We start from the raw sequence: 13,502 nt of genomic DNA, 5'->3' as shown, positions 1-13,502 counted from the left end.
TATACATGTGATTGGCCCAGCTGCCTGTCTCTCTCTCACTGTGCTAACCCTTCCTGTGCTGTAGCCCTACTGAGCATGCTCCAGTCTCTACCAGCTCCGCCCCCGCCGCTCTGCCTGCTGCCGCCGCCGCCGCCGCTTCGCCCAATGAGCTCGCCTCTGCGCCTCAGGGCCTAGCCAATCAGTGTCCCCGTCCCGCCGCGGAGCCCGCCCCAATAGCCTCCGCCCCTCAGAGGTAACCAATCAGCTGCCGGCAGACCTGGGCAGAAGTGAGATCATGATGTCACCGAGGTTAGACTGATGCAGAGCTGATGTAGAGGCCGTGAGCGGAAGTCGTCATTTTGAGTCATTATTAGCATAGGAGTCCAAAATCCCTTTCATCCATTCAATCCCAGTCATATTTAAATAGAAATATGACTGGATACCCAATGGGTATACTACATTTTGTTCCAGAGATTAAAATACATCCAGCAGCATCATCTTTGTGAATTTTGATGTTTTAGTTATTTTTAATATCGATGTTTTCTAACAAAATGCTAATCATTGGGGAAATCGGACTACAATTATCAGTGATGAGCAAATTCCTTAACTCTCGTTTACACGTTTTTCGTTGCCAGTGGAGAGTTTTAGTGTCCCATGATGCTCTAAATGTTTCAGAGGCTTTTCCACCCTGACAAGAATATTTGACATTTTTGGGGATTTTCTTTTTTCACATGAAATGATCAAGTATAGAGCTATTTAATAGCAGCACGAATTATCAGATATCGGCAGCTTCAATCCAAAAATATTGGCATCTGCATCAGCATTCAGAAACCCATATAAGTCTAACCCTGAGCATTAGAAATATTATAATCCCCAAATGTCATCTGATGGCTGTATGAGGAACACTTTACAATAAGGGTACATTAATTAAGGGTTAGTTAATGCTTATAATTAACAGTTAACTAATGTGTCTGGTAATCTTTTACTAATGGTGTTCATGTTAACTAAGGTATTAATTTATACATTATTTAATAGTCATCTTTATAAACTATTAAATAATGTATAAATTAATACCTTAGTTAACATGAACACCATTAGTAAATTATTGCCAGACACATTAGTTAACTGTTAATTAAGGGTTAGTTAATGCTTATTAAGCATGCTTATTAAGCATTAACTAACCCTTAATTAATGTTCCCTTATTGTAAATTGTTACCGGAAAGAAACACTGAGTTCTTCAGCAGCTTCATGATTTTTGAGTATCCAAAACTGTTTTAATGATTATTTTGCCCAGGTCTGCCTGTGGGTGTGCAGGTCTGGAGGTCTGGAGGTCTGGAGTGGTTTGATGTCTGAGTGGTTTGATTGGTCTTGTCTGGAGTCCCTCTGCCAACATGGCTGTGTGTTTGTCACCAGGTGTTTCACTGCTGTGGTGTTTTCATCTGCTTGGTTTGATGTCGTCGTCCATCAATGTTGATTTCAATGATTGTTTTTCCACAAGCTGAATGTCTTAAATCAGATTTTGATGATGAAACTGGTTTCATTTCACTGTTAAACACTGAGCTGACAGAGAGGTCAGGTGGGCGGGGCTTAGGTCGCTGTCACTCTGAGGAGGAAGGGTCAATTTCAACACATCTGTCTGTCAAGTTTGGGACAACACACATCTGTGTTGCTTTTCAACAGTAAATACAGCATATGTTTTATCAGTATATGATGTTATTGACATGTTGATACAATATATGCTGATGTGTTGAAAATGACACGTCCTTTTTAAGAGTGCAGCTTTGGGTTTGTTGGATCTGTAGAGCTGAAGGTAAGTGTTGAAGACAGAAACTTTTCCCTCCACTGCTTACAGTAGATGATGGACAGCAAAACACAGAGTGGAGGTTTAGTTCTGCAAACTTTTCTCAGAGGCAGAAATAATCTGATTGGTTGAGTTAAACCTCAGTGGGCGGAGCCAAAGAACCACAGTTTTTCTGCCTAAGTAACGTTAGACTGAAGCTCAGTGAAAAAGACAAGAGGTAAGAGAGGAGGAAGCTAATATTATAAAGCCTAGCGCTCTGCTGCTAACTGAAACAATACAATCTATCATACTAAGTTATCTAGGTTAGCTAGTTAGCTAGCTGACCTTCAAGTTCAAACTAGCCATACTAGCCTATAGCTAGCTAGGTAAGCTAGTTGTTAGCTGCTAGCTAGCTGTTGACCTTCAACATCTTGATGTCATGGTCAGGACTGAATGAAGAGAGAAGTCATTAACATTTATATCTATATAAATTTTATACTAAAAAATTTTGACCAGTTCCTTCTTTGTCATTCAAGTTTGCCAGTTGGCTAACTTGCCTTCTGAAAAACTGTTTCTTTGGCTCCGCCCACTGAAGTTTAACTCAACCAATGAGATTATTTCTGCCTCCGAAAAATGTTTGTAGACTAAAATTTCAGTCCTCTTCTAAAACTCACCAGCTACAGTCAGTGAACCAGACAAATGTGATTTCTATAACAGAAGGAAATCTCCAGACGCTGGTTGGTTACCTGCTGAAGCAGCTGGTTGCAGGTTAACTAACTAACTAACTAACCACAGCTGGAATTTATCAATATTTTCTGGTGGCTGCTGGTTTTTTCCCAGCAGTGTAGAACAGAACAGAAACTGGAACAGACTGGAACAGAAACACCCACAGACTGAGAAGAGCTACTGGCCTTTATTCATAAAACTCAACAGCATTGTGGTTTCACAAAATCTGCGTTTTGGTCATTTGAATTGAGTCATGATTTTACTGAGGCTGTGATTACTGTGATCCAATGAAAATCAGCAGGTTAAATAAGTGTTAATTAAACAGCCACCATGATAATCCATACCTGTGTGCAAGTTCAATACTAGATATGTCAGAATGGCAGAGAAAGCCAAAAGAGTGTTTTCAATATCAAACATTTGGTTTGCTTCCAAAAGACAATGCTAATGCCATATGACACAATATAACATGTTCTGTAGCAACATTTTTAATATTTTAACTTATTTTCACATATAACATTTATTTTATATAACTGTGTGACTGGAGCAGGTGGTATTTTGTGTTTTTATGAATGGATTACTAAACATGCAAGGCGGTGCTGCTGCTGCAAAACTGCAAACAGTAAAACTGACCCAGAAATTCACTTTTATGAATAAGAAAACATTCTACTGCTGAGTTTTTTTAATAATCCCTGCAGTGTGTGAGTGGTGTTAATACAGAGAGCCTCAACCTGGCAGCATTTTCCTTTTCCAGAGGTGTGAGCAAGTCAACTTTGCTCGAGCCCCAAGTCAATCTCAAGTGTTGAGGCTCAAGTCTCAAGTCAAGTCCCAAGTCTAAATGTAGATCACCAAGTCAAGTCCAAGTCAAGTCCATGTCATTAATGTCAAGTCTCAAGTCTAAATGTAGAACAGCAAGTCAAGTCAGAACAAATCAAGAGTCCAGTATCAATTTAATATCTTAAAGAAAACTAAATATCTAGGACTTTTCAATGCAATATGGTTTTAATAGGATAAAAACTTGGTAAGAGCATCATGAGTTTGATTTCTATAATCAGTTTCAACTTCAATAAATTCAATCATTCCATACAAATTCAGAAAACAGAATTTAAATTCAGTCGTCTGCTAGAACAAATCTCATCACTTTCAATCTAAGTCATTTACACAAACACAAGATCTCAAGTCAAGACTTTAGAAACCTTTTCAAGTCATCAGAGCACAAGTCAGAGTCAAGTCCCAAGTCACCAGAACCCAAGTCAAGTCAAGTCTCAAGTCACCAGAACCCAAGTCAAGTCAAGTCTCAAGTCTAAATGTAGAACACCAAGTCAAGTCAAGTCAGAACAAATCAAGAGTCCAGTATCAATTTGATATTTTAAAGAAAACTACATACGTAGGATATCCAGGACAAGAATTGCCGGGGCTTGTGGGAAATGTAGTCTTGAGGAGAAGTCATGTGGAGAAACACTAACAAAACTGCTGCTGTGAGATAGAGGCGACCAATCGTCTCTACCGTGCTCTCATTTGTTTACGGTAATTATACCAAGACATGAATATTAATTTGACATATTGATATTTCGATGTTTAGCCCCTTTAACAACATTCACAGTTGAGTCAGTCTGTTCGGTCCAGGAAAACAACTGGACAGTGAACTCAGCAGACAAAACAGCCTCAATTGATAAATAGTGTTTGGAAATAATCCTCCATTTTATAATGATGCATGTGACTCAAATCTGTTTATCCGTCTGCTGCAGGTCAGTTCAGGTCCTCAACAGACCGAGTCTCATGGCTAAACAAATAAAATCTCCTCTTGCTTTTAATATCAGAGTGCTATTACCCAACATTAGGAGCCAATATGATTACAGTACCTGACTGCAGAGAGAGGAGGAAGACAGGGTTCGGTCCTGGAGCAAGAAAACTCAACCTAACACCAAACCCCTTCATTTTATCCCTGAAATGTCCTTCATTTCTTATTACATTAACATTAATTATCCATTAAAAATAACATAGCTTTAAAAAAGTAAGGTTAGTATCATGGGTTTTAAAAGGATTTATTCATGGGTTGATTCACAGAGGCACAAGGTGAGGGTTTTTTGGGGGTTTTTTTTACACCTTTTATGCAGGGTTTACATTAAATTAGAACGTAAGGAGTCAAAAATGTGTATAAGGTGGTTTGATGGGATCTCCTCCATTAATAACTCCCTTCATTTTGCCTGAATTAAGGGGTGAATTAATGTAAATGTAAGGTTATTTTAAGGGATTACTGATTCTTAGAGCAGTCCAGCTCCAGGCAATCTGATCTCTGAGTTAAAGCTTGTGACAGCTGTTATCTCCCACTGCCACTTGCTAGATAGGTAATTGAAAGTTGTTAGGATTTCATTACCCAGAACCTGTGTGTGTGTGTGGGGGGGGGGGGTTGTATGTGAGTCCAGTTTTCTCTGGACGGCGCGCATGTGACCACACCTGACCCAGAATTTCATTTGGTCCAGAATTTAATCAGACTCACTTCCTGATTTAAGCTGATAAAATTTATTTTTACACAAAAATGTGGACTAGCAGCTTTAAGATGCAAATGAAAAAGATGAATTTCTCCTTTGGGGGATTGACAGAGCATCACAAAAAAAGACAATCCTGTTCCACCGATCAGGTGATTTGAAGTGAACGGGGTTTGCTTTCTATCAGCTCGAAATATTGTTCCTCTCGGCTCACCGTGGGGTGATGCTTTTACTTTCAGAGGTTCTGTTTCCACTCGTCTGTTTGTCTGTTTGTTATCAAGAATTCTCAAAAAGTGTCAAACAGGTTTGTCTGAAATCTGGTGGACAGATCTCTCTTGGTCCAAGGATCAGCTGATTAGTTTTTGGTGTTGATCTGGATCTGGATCTGGGGTTTCCACCATTAGACGATTTTATTTTGTTGCTGCATTCATGTGCTGGTTCCAAGCGTTTGCTTTCACATGCCGTTTTGTCAGAAAATCAAACCTGGAAGACAAATAATAAACAAACAGAAACTGTTACGGAGGCTGCAGCTTTGAAGGAGGAAACAAGAGACTTCTAGTTTGTAATAATCTAGTCTGGAAACTGGTTTTGCCAAACCTGTTGGCTCGGTGATGGATTATGTAGTGCTGGTTGTGTGTTGAGTGATGATCAGATTCAAGGTATACCTACTGTATTATCCTATATTACAGCTCCTGATCAGTGACTTTGCTCCATCAGACACACACCAAACACATACACACCCTTACTTACATCTATTGCATACACTTACACACACACGTGCAGGCACACCCACACACACACACACACACACACACACCGACAGGATAGGGAGGTACATGGTTTGGAGTGTTTGTGTGAAGTAAACCTGGTAGTTGAATCAGTTGTGAATCTATCTGCTTTGAACTGCAGGCTTCTGCCCATCAGACCCATTACAGAAGTCTTCATCCTGGTATTTACAGTGTGTTTTACTGTATCTGTCTGTGTGTTTTACATTATCACAGTGAATCCAAGTTCACCTATATCTCAGATGTGTGTGTGCTGCCCTCTGTATTCCTCTATTTCAGATGATGACAACTGAAAATGATAAATATTTATCTGGCTTCTCGCTACACAACCCTATAGTCAGATAGTGGTTGTTGAACCAAGCTGTACAGAGCGGTAATAAGGGAGGGTTCATTGTGAATATTAAAAGTTTTATTAGAAATAATTGGCTCTGGTCTTGACACTGTTATATCCTCAGTGATCTGTGAAGATTCAGAAGCCTTGCATCTCTAAAACTCCACTCAGGTCTGTAAAAACCTAGGAATTCTTTTAATGTTTTCTGATGCGATCGAAATGGTTTGGACCGGTTTCAACGTCATTAAATATTTTCTACGCAGTGATATAAAACAGAAAGGCCTCTTGAATACAGAATGTGGCTACATCAGAAAACATGAGAAAAAATGAGTAGTATTGGGCAAGTTGTTATTGTTCTTTGTTGGCAGCTAATGTCGGACATATTTCATACTGCATATTGCTGATTATTGCATATTTCATGCAACAAAGAAATGTACTTGGTAATATTCAAATGTACCAACTAATGGCAAGATTTTATAGTACAGATTTAATGTACAGATTTTAGAGACAAAATTTCAGAATGTCCAAAGCTGCTTTCGAACCGTTCATCAGACCCATTATGCCAACTTTTGTCACTATTTATTTGACGAATGCGTTTTCATCGCTATTAGTCACATGAGTTCTTTATCAACAAAAAACTTTTCTGCATCAAGCAAGTGTATTTTTTTCTAAATATTGAGAAAATGTCATCAAAATTTGCTGCTGCCATACACCTTTCTACTTTGATACATAATAATTTGCACAAAAATGCTTGGATCAGTTTGGGCGCATTCACACCCGGAATAAACTCTGCAGTGTTCATTTAGTTTGATTTGTTTGGTCAGGTGAGACAACGCCATCTGAACTTGGGTGGCACCAAATAACGGCACCGAGATGCCTGGAAATGCGAGTCTCTGTGATCGTAATCTGAATCAACTACAGGAAACCACCCCAAAACCCAAGGGTTTATGAGTAGAAGGAGGTGGATGCAGTTCCTCAAGATTGGAAAGCCTAGCAGAACAAAATGAAGTCTGGACTGATGCTCATATTCAGCTGTTTCTTCATGTGTTCTTAACTGGCATGAACACCACAGAAGAAGAGACCACCATGCTTAGCTAAAGTTACAGGGACTGGCATTGGATTTGTTGTGATCCTTCCACTGCCAAAATCTCTAACCTGGCAGGATGACAGGTTGCCAAAACTCTGTCCAATAAACAAGCTACTTTTGAGTCCATGTGACTTTTGTTTGGTTTGCTTGTACGGCAGTGTGAACCTAAACAAACCAAATACAAAAATGCACTGAATTTGGTTCCTGGTGCCTGCATCTTGCACCTTGGGCAAAAAGACCGAACTGGAAATACAAGCAGCAGCAGCGGTATGTGAGGAGAACTGTGTTGGGCAGCGCACACACCCTGCAGGTATAGGTGCACCTGGCCTCAGGATGCACACATCATGGTGACTCTGGTGTTGTTGTCTCTGTTGAATCCACATCTGCAGCCGGAAGCCACAGTCAGCCGCTGGCTACCGCCTCCAGCACAAACCTGCGGCCGCCAGGTAGAGCCACAGGAAGCCGGGTCGCTTCTGCCTCCCTCCGCTTTAGCGCTGTAACACATGATCATCCGCTGTCCGATGGACGCTTCTTCTTCGGAAGCACTGTGCAGTACCATGAGCGAACATATTTCTGGCATGGGAGGGAACTGAACCCCTAACCCTGGCGGTGTTAGTACCTTGCTCCACCCATCGAGCTACGCAGGACCACATATCCGCTGTACCTCCACAATAACACGACATAACCTCCTGAATAACACACTGAATCCCTCCTTCTTCATCTGTACTTCCTTTGACATTTCCTTATAAAACCTGCTGGTCTTTGCTGAAGTTGAAGGTGTTTTTTGCCAGTGGGGGGGGTGATATAACCATGAATCTCTCTGACTGCCATAACTGAGGCTCTCTGTGCTAACACTGTCCCTCTGATGCCAGGCTGGTTTTCTGCTCTTCTCTCTCTGTGGGTGTGGTTTCTTAAAACTCACGCTAACGTGTAGAAGGTGTCTGGTGACGTGGAGGAGACTCAGGTAAGTGTGTGTGCACATTTAGAGTTCCAGAAGAAGATTTCCAGTCAGGATCCAAGGTTTGATAGCAAAGAAGAAGAAGGCTAGACTTCTGTCTCATGGTCTGTCTGTCTCATTGGTCCATCATTTACAACAAAGTAAGTCAAAGTTGCTCAGGTTTAGCGGTGTAGAAACTCATGCATGCAGCTAGGAAACAGTGACACCCATCAACATTTTCTCATCCCTCTCTAGCCAATACGGTCAGGCTCCTGCCATGTACCAGGCTCCGCCCATGCCACAAGGCCCGCCCCCACAGCAGTACCAGCCAATCCCGCAGCAGTACCAGCAGCCCCCCATGCAGCAGTACCAGCAGCCTCCCATGCAGCCTCCCATGCAGCAGTACCAGCAGCCTCCCATGCAGCAGTACCAGCAGCCTCCCATGCAGCAAGCCCCGCCCATGCAGCAGAGCTCCATCCAGATCCCTCTTGGCCCCGCCCCTCCCAAGGTGGTCAGCACCGCCTGCATCTACCCCACCCAGCCAGGTAAGATGTCACCTGGTCTCCACCCTGACTACTCACTCATCTTCATCAGGTAGATTTTGCAGTTGCATCATCAATCTCCTCGCAACTACAGCTGGGACCAACATGGAAGAACATTGTAGAATTGTCACTATAGTGTACAATGCTGTAGATCCATTCAGTAATGTTCTCAGTAAAAGTGAATAGTGTGATAAGGTGGATTTGTTTCCAAATGTAGGTTACTGTGACACAGCAATCTCTGAACCCATCGTCTATCGGTCTGACGACGATTAGACTCTGGGGGTGAAGGCCAACATTTCGGGGTTTCCGGTGCAGCCAGCGGACATCCGGGCCAAGACTTCCTCTTCCGTGCGCCGGTCATTGTTTACAGTCCGATTAGCAACTTGAGACGCGACGAGTCGAACGTTTCTCCACACAATACAAAAACATTGATACTTTTTGTAGGTGTTTTAGGTCCGGACGACATTTCGGCTAATCTCTATGAACAGATATCTGCATATGAGACGTCGACTCTCAACTCCAACTCCATTCTCGCGTCTCAAGTTGCTAATCGGACTGTAAACAATGACCGGCGCACAGGAAGAGGAAGTCTTGGCCCGGATGTCCGCTGGCTACACCGGAAACCCCGAAATATTGGCCGTCACCCCCAGAGTCTAATCGTCTTCAGACCGATAGACAATGGGTTCCGAGACTGGTGACACAGTAAACTGTCTTGTCTTTAGCCCTAGTCTCTACTCCAAAACACTCTGAGTTGTAGCTTGAGAAGAGTCAGCTCAGTTAACCTGAACAAACTGTTAGCTAGATAACTAGCCAGTAGACTCATTTAGCAAAGCAATGGATGTTAATTGATTAGCACAACTTCAACCAGAGGGGATGAACTAATCAGTGAAGCAGCTGGTGTAGTATTTAGTTGAAATGAAAAACCTGCAGGCTCTTGGGTCACATGGTTAATAATTTCGTAATAATCTCCCTCAAACAACGGAGGTCTGGAGGAATTTAAGCCGAGTAGTTGGACAGAAAAGGGCAGCAGCGCTGTGGGCCGTCATCATCATCATTCAAACCAGCCAAATTTCACAAGGGCGGAGCTGTGGGCGGAGCTGTGGGCGGAGCCTGACACTGGTGCTCACTTGTTTACTGTCGTAGGAACAAGAAGGAAATTGCTACAGCTAGTGAAACAAACCTTTACACAGGCGAGGTTTAAAGATGTGCTGCGGCTGTCATTACCTCCACAAAATTTGTATCCATTCTTATCTCGCTTGTTTAATGTACCCAAAGAGTTTATATAGTAACTCACCTTTACTTGGCGATGTAGCTAGCATTGTAGCTAAAACCAGAAGCGGTGTATCTGGGGGCTTGTGTGAGAATCCTGTTTCAAACTCAGTGCCAACCGATCCATGCTGCCTTCGACTCAGTGAACTCAGTGAAATCCCACGCTGTATGACGGGAATTTCTCCAGTCCTCTGTCGTTTAGGTGTGACACGCCAGATTACAGGGTTGATAACCGCTTCTCCTGCCTCGCAGCCTCGGCCCCGGCTCCCGCTCCGGTCCAACCCCAGCGCCCGGCCCCGGCCCCGGCCCCGGCCCAGCCTCCCGCCCCGGGAGGTTCCTCCAACCGGCCGCCCTGGGTGACCGACAACACCTTCGCTGACAAGTTCGACCCCAGCAAGACCACCACCACCTCCATGAAGGTCCAGCCCCTCCCCCAGGCCGCCCCTCCGCCCCCGGCCTACATCCCCAACCCCTCTCCGGCTCCGCCCGCAGGCCCTTGCCCCGCCGCATTCAACCCCAGCCCCGCCCCCTTCAACCCCAGCCCCGCTCCCTTCGCTCCCGTGGCGAGGGGCGTGGCCCAGAGGGCGGAGAGGTTCGCCGCCAGCGGCCGCGCCCCACTCTGTGGATCCTGCAACAACGTCATCAGGTAACAGCAGACACTTTTTTCAATTGCTTCTTCTATTTTTTTTATATTATTATCCATTTTTTATCTTTACCATGCTATATCATCTCTATCTATGCTTATAATTTTAACTGCACAATAATGAAAATTTCTTCGATTTGATCTTTCTAGCAATGGCATTGGCTCACTAGAATGTAAACAACAATTCAAAATCGTCATTACAAAGCACAAATAATCTAATTTGGATGGAGAGCTTGTGAAACTGTGATGGTCAAGGGTCTCATATGTGAATACTGTATTTCCTCTAATAGTGGCCGGTAGTCAATTAAAAGCTGGGTCTCCGATAATGTCCGGGGCCGTGGTCGACACGAACAAATAAAGGCCGACCCCAAATACAGGCCGGGGAAAAAAACAAAGGAAAAAACAACGGTGGGTACCGGTAAACTCCTGGTGCCTGTTATATAATGTAACTGTAGTTTGTAGTAACGTACAAGCGCCACAAGATGGCGGTATGCCACAAGACGGCTCGGCCAGCGGGAGTCTCTGGAGCGTGCCGTCATCGATTACCGTAATTATCGGTAATGCACAACAAAAACAAAAAACAAAAAAACGGCTACCTAACGAACCCCAACAGAAGCAGATCAGAAAACAAGGAGGCTTCGTACTAAAATATACTTATAAAGTATAAAGAAATAAAGGCCTGTCTCTAATATAAGCCTGCTTCCAATAAAGGCCTGGTACCCTCTGCAGCTGAGGGAAATAACCCACTGAGCAATTTTACGTTGATTAGACGTTTAAAACATGTCTAATTTTAATTTAAATTAAAATTAAAATTAAAATTAAAATTAAAATTAAAAAACCCCATTTAAATTAAGTTTAAATGGGGTTGAAAAGTGAAAGTTTATTAGATGTCTATACATAGACAAAATTATCCTGGACTATATGAGAGCTACGCATAGACGCAATGTTGAAATTACTTCTTGTGCTCAGATAAGTGTCTTGTAGGCTAGTCTACAGGACTTCTCTGGTGCATATTTTTGGTATTTACAGATGTTTATTCATTGTAATAATGTATTTACTGCTTGGTCTAAAATAGGTCTATACATAGCCATAATGATCCTGGGCTATATGAGAGCTAAAGCATAGACGCAACGTTGAAATCACGTCTTTTGCTCAGTGGGAAAGGCCCGGGCCAATATTAGAGGAAATATGGTACTACAGCAGAATAAAATGGAGTTAATATCACCATTCATTTTTCTACCTACGATACGTACATTTTGTATTGCGATATACTGAATTTCGATAAATCGTCCCATCTCTATTGGCTGTCCTGGTCAGGGGCCCCTTCCTGGTGGCCCTGGGGCGATCCTGGCACCCCGAGGAGTTTAACTGCCACTACTGCCACATGTCTCTGGCGGACGTCAGCTTCGTGGAGGAGCAGAACAACGTCTACTGTGAGAACTGCTACGGAGAGTTCTTCGCCCCGACCTGCGCCCGCTGCAACACCAAGATCATGGGGGTGAGACGGCATGTATATGCCCACAAACACACACACACACACACACACACACACACACACACACAGGTGCATTTTCAGTGCTAAATTTATATCCGCTGAGTCAAATTTTAAGGATAATTTGGGTTATTTTCAACCTGGGTCTTATTTTCCTAGTTTTTGCCATCATGCTGATCGATTCGGATCAAAATTTTGTCAGTTACTTAATTGTACCAAGTTTCTCTTTGGGGATAAATAAATGTAATCATCATCATCATCATCACCATCATCATCATAATCAACATCATCATCATCATCATCACCATAGTCGAGCTTGTACCTTTCAGTTTGCATACAATCCAACAGGGCCAATGGAAACTCAGACCCAAAAAGCGATTTAACATGCCCTTTCAACACAGTAACTTTCACACTGTTGTCTGTAAATAGTTGGATTTTATTGGAACTGCAAACTGAGGGTTACATAAAGCTCTACAGTGAAGTAATTGACAAAATTTTGATCAGAATCGATCAGTATGATGGCAAAAACTAGGAAAATAAGGGCCAGGTGGAAAATTACCGTAATTATCAGGAAGCAAATATTCTTAAGTTCAATGTGGTTTTATGGACATTTAAGGACACAAAAAGCATTGCCCTGCATATCTCTTACTGCAGGACACACACACACACACACACACACACACACACACACAGCCACTCATCCCCTGTCCCACCTGTTGTCCCGCTGTGTGTTGTGCAGGAGGTGATGCACGCCCTGCGGCAGACATGGCACACCACCTGCTTCGTGTGCGCAGCCTGCGGCAAAGCCTTTGGAAACAGCCTGTTCCACATGGAGGACGGAGAGCCGTACTGCGAGAAAGGTGAGGCAGCGTTCACACGGCTGACTCCGCTCACACCGCTCACACCGCTCACACCACCACACCTTTTACACACCGACAAGGTCAGAGGCAGTGGGAGATGCCGCAAGGTGAACGGACAGCAGATGATTTGGAGAAAACACAGAGTCTGGCTTCTTTTAGGCAGAGCAGAGTTTCCAAATGTTGAGAAATACATGTAGTTTATTAGTACATTTTCAAATAAATGTAATTTAGTTAAACCTGCAATAAACAATTTCAGACCCTATAACCAATCCTGAAACTAATATGTGCTATGTGGAGAGACATAAAGAGAGACATGATATAAACCAACATCCACACAGAAGCAGCTGTGTTGCTGTTTTCTCCTCTTTTCTAAAGCTTGTTGTCAAAACCTGGACTGACTCAAAGCTCTTTCCCCTCCATTCAGTAGCTTTCCATTTTTTTTAAAACTAGCTTGGCTCCTCCCTTGCTGTTTCAAAGCGGTGCTCTTCCCCTCCCTTTCCGAAAAAAAATCTCGTAATGGTGGAATCGATAAGTAAACTCTTCACTTGTCATCGTGGGACATGTAACTTTCAGTGAGATAAAAAT

At 42.9% G+C, this 13,502-nt stretch overlaps 1 protein-coding gene across 1 annotated transcript in view; it reads left to right on the top strand.

The window, feature by feature from the left end:
• Positions 1-64: 64 nt before the first annotated feature.
• Positions 65-13,502, top strand: part of LOC139638210 (LIM domain-binding protein 3-like) — a gene marked incomplete at its 5' end in the record, with an annotated part of 16,696 nt that continues 3,258 nt past the window's right edge. The window contains 7 exons of the mRNA XM_071512262.1: positions 65-232; positions 7,564-7,620; positions 8,112-8,138; positions 8,367-8,656; positions 10,175-10,568; positions 11,883-12,063; positions 12,797-12,917. Of these exons, the coding sequence (XP_071368363.1) occupies positions 65-232; positions 7,564-7,620; positions 8,112-8,138; positions 8,367-8,656; positions 10,175-10,568; positions 11,883-12,063; positions 12,797-12,917 (1,238 nt within the window). The remainder of the gene's footprint in view (positions 233-7,563; positions 7,621-8,111; positions 8,139-8,366; positions 8,657-10,174; positions 10,569-11,882; positions 12,064-12,796; positions 12,918-13,502) is intronic.

Source organism: Centroberyx affinis, unplaced genomic scaffold (assembly GCF_046629955.1).
Source record: "Centroberyx affinis isolate AG114_WGS23_722 - 3 ecotype Tasmania unplaced genomic scaffold, CSIRO-AGI_Caff_v1 ptg006205l_1, whole genome shotgun sequence".
Taxonomy (NCBI): domain Eukaryota; kingdom Metazoa; phylum Chordata; class Actinopteri; order Beryciformes; family Berycidae; genus Centroberyx; species Centroberyx affinis.
This window is presented reverse-complemented; position numbering and strand designations above follow the sequence as displayed.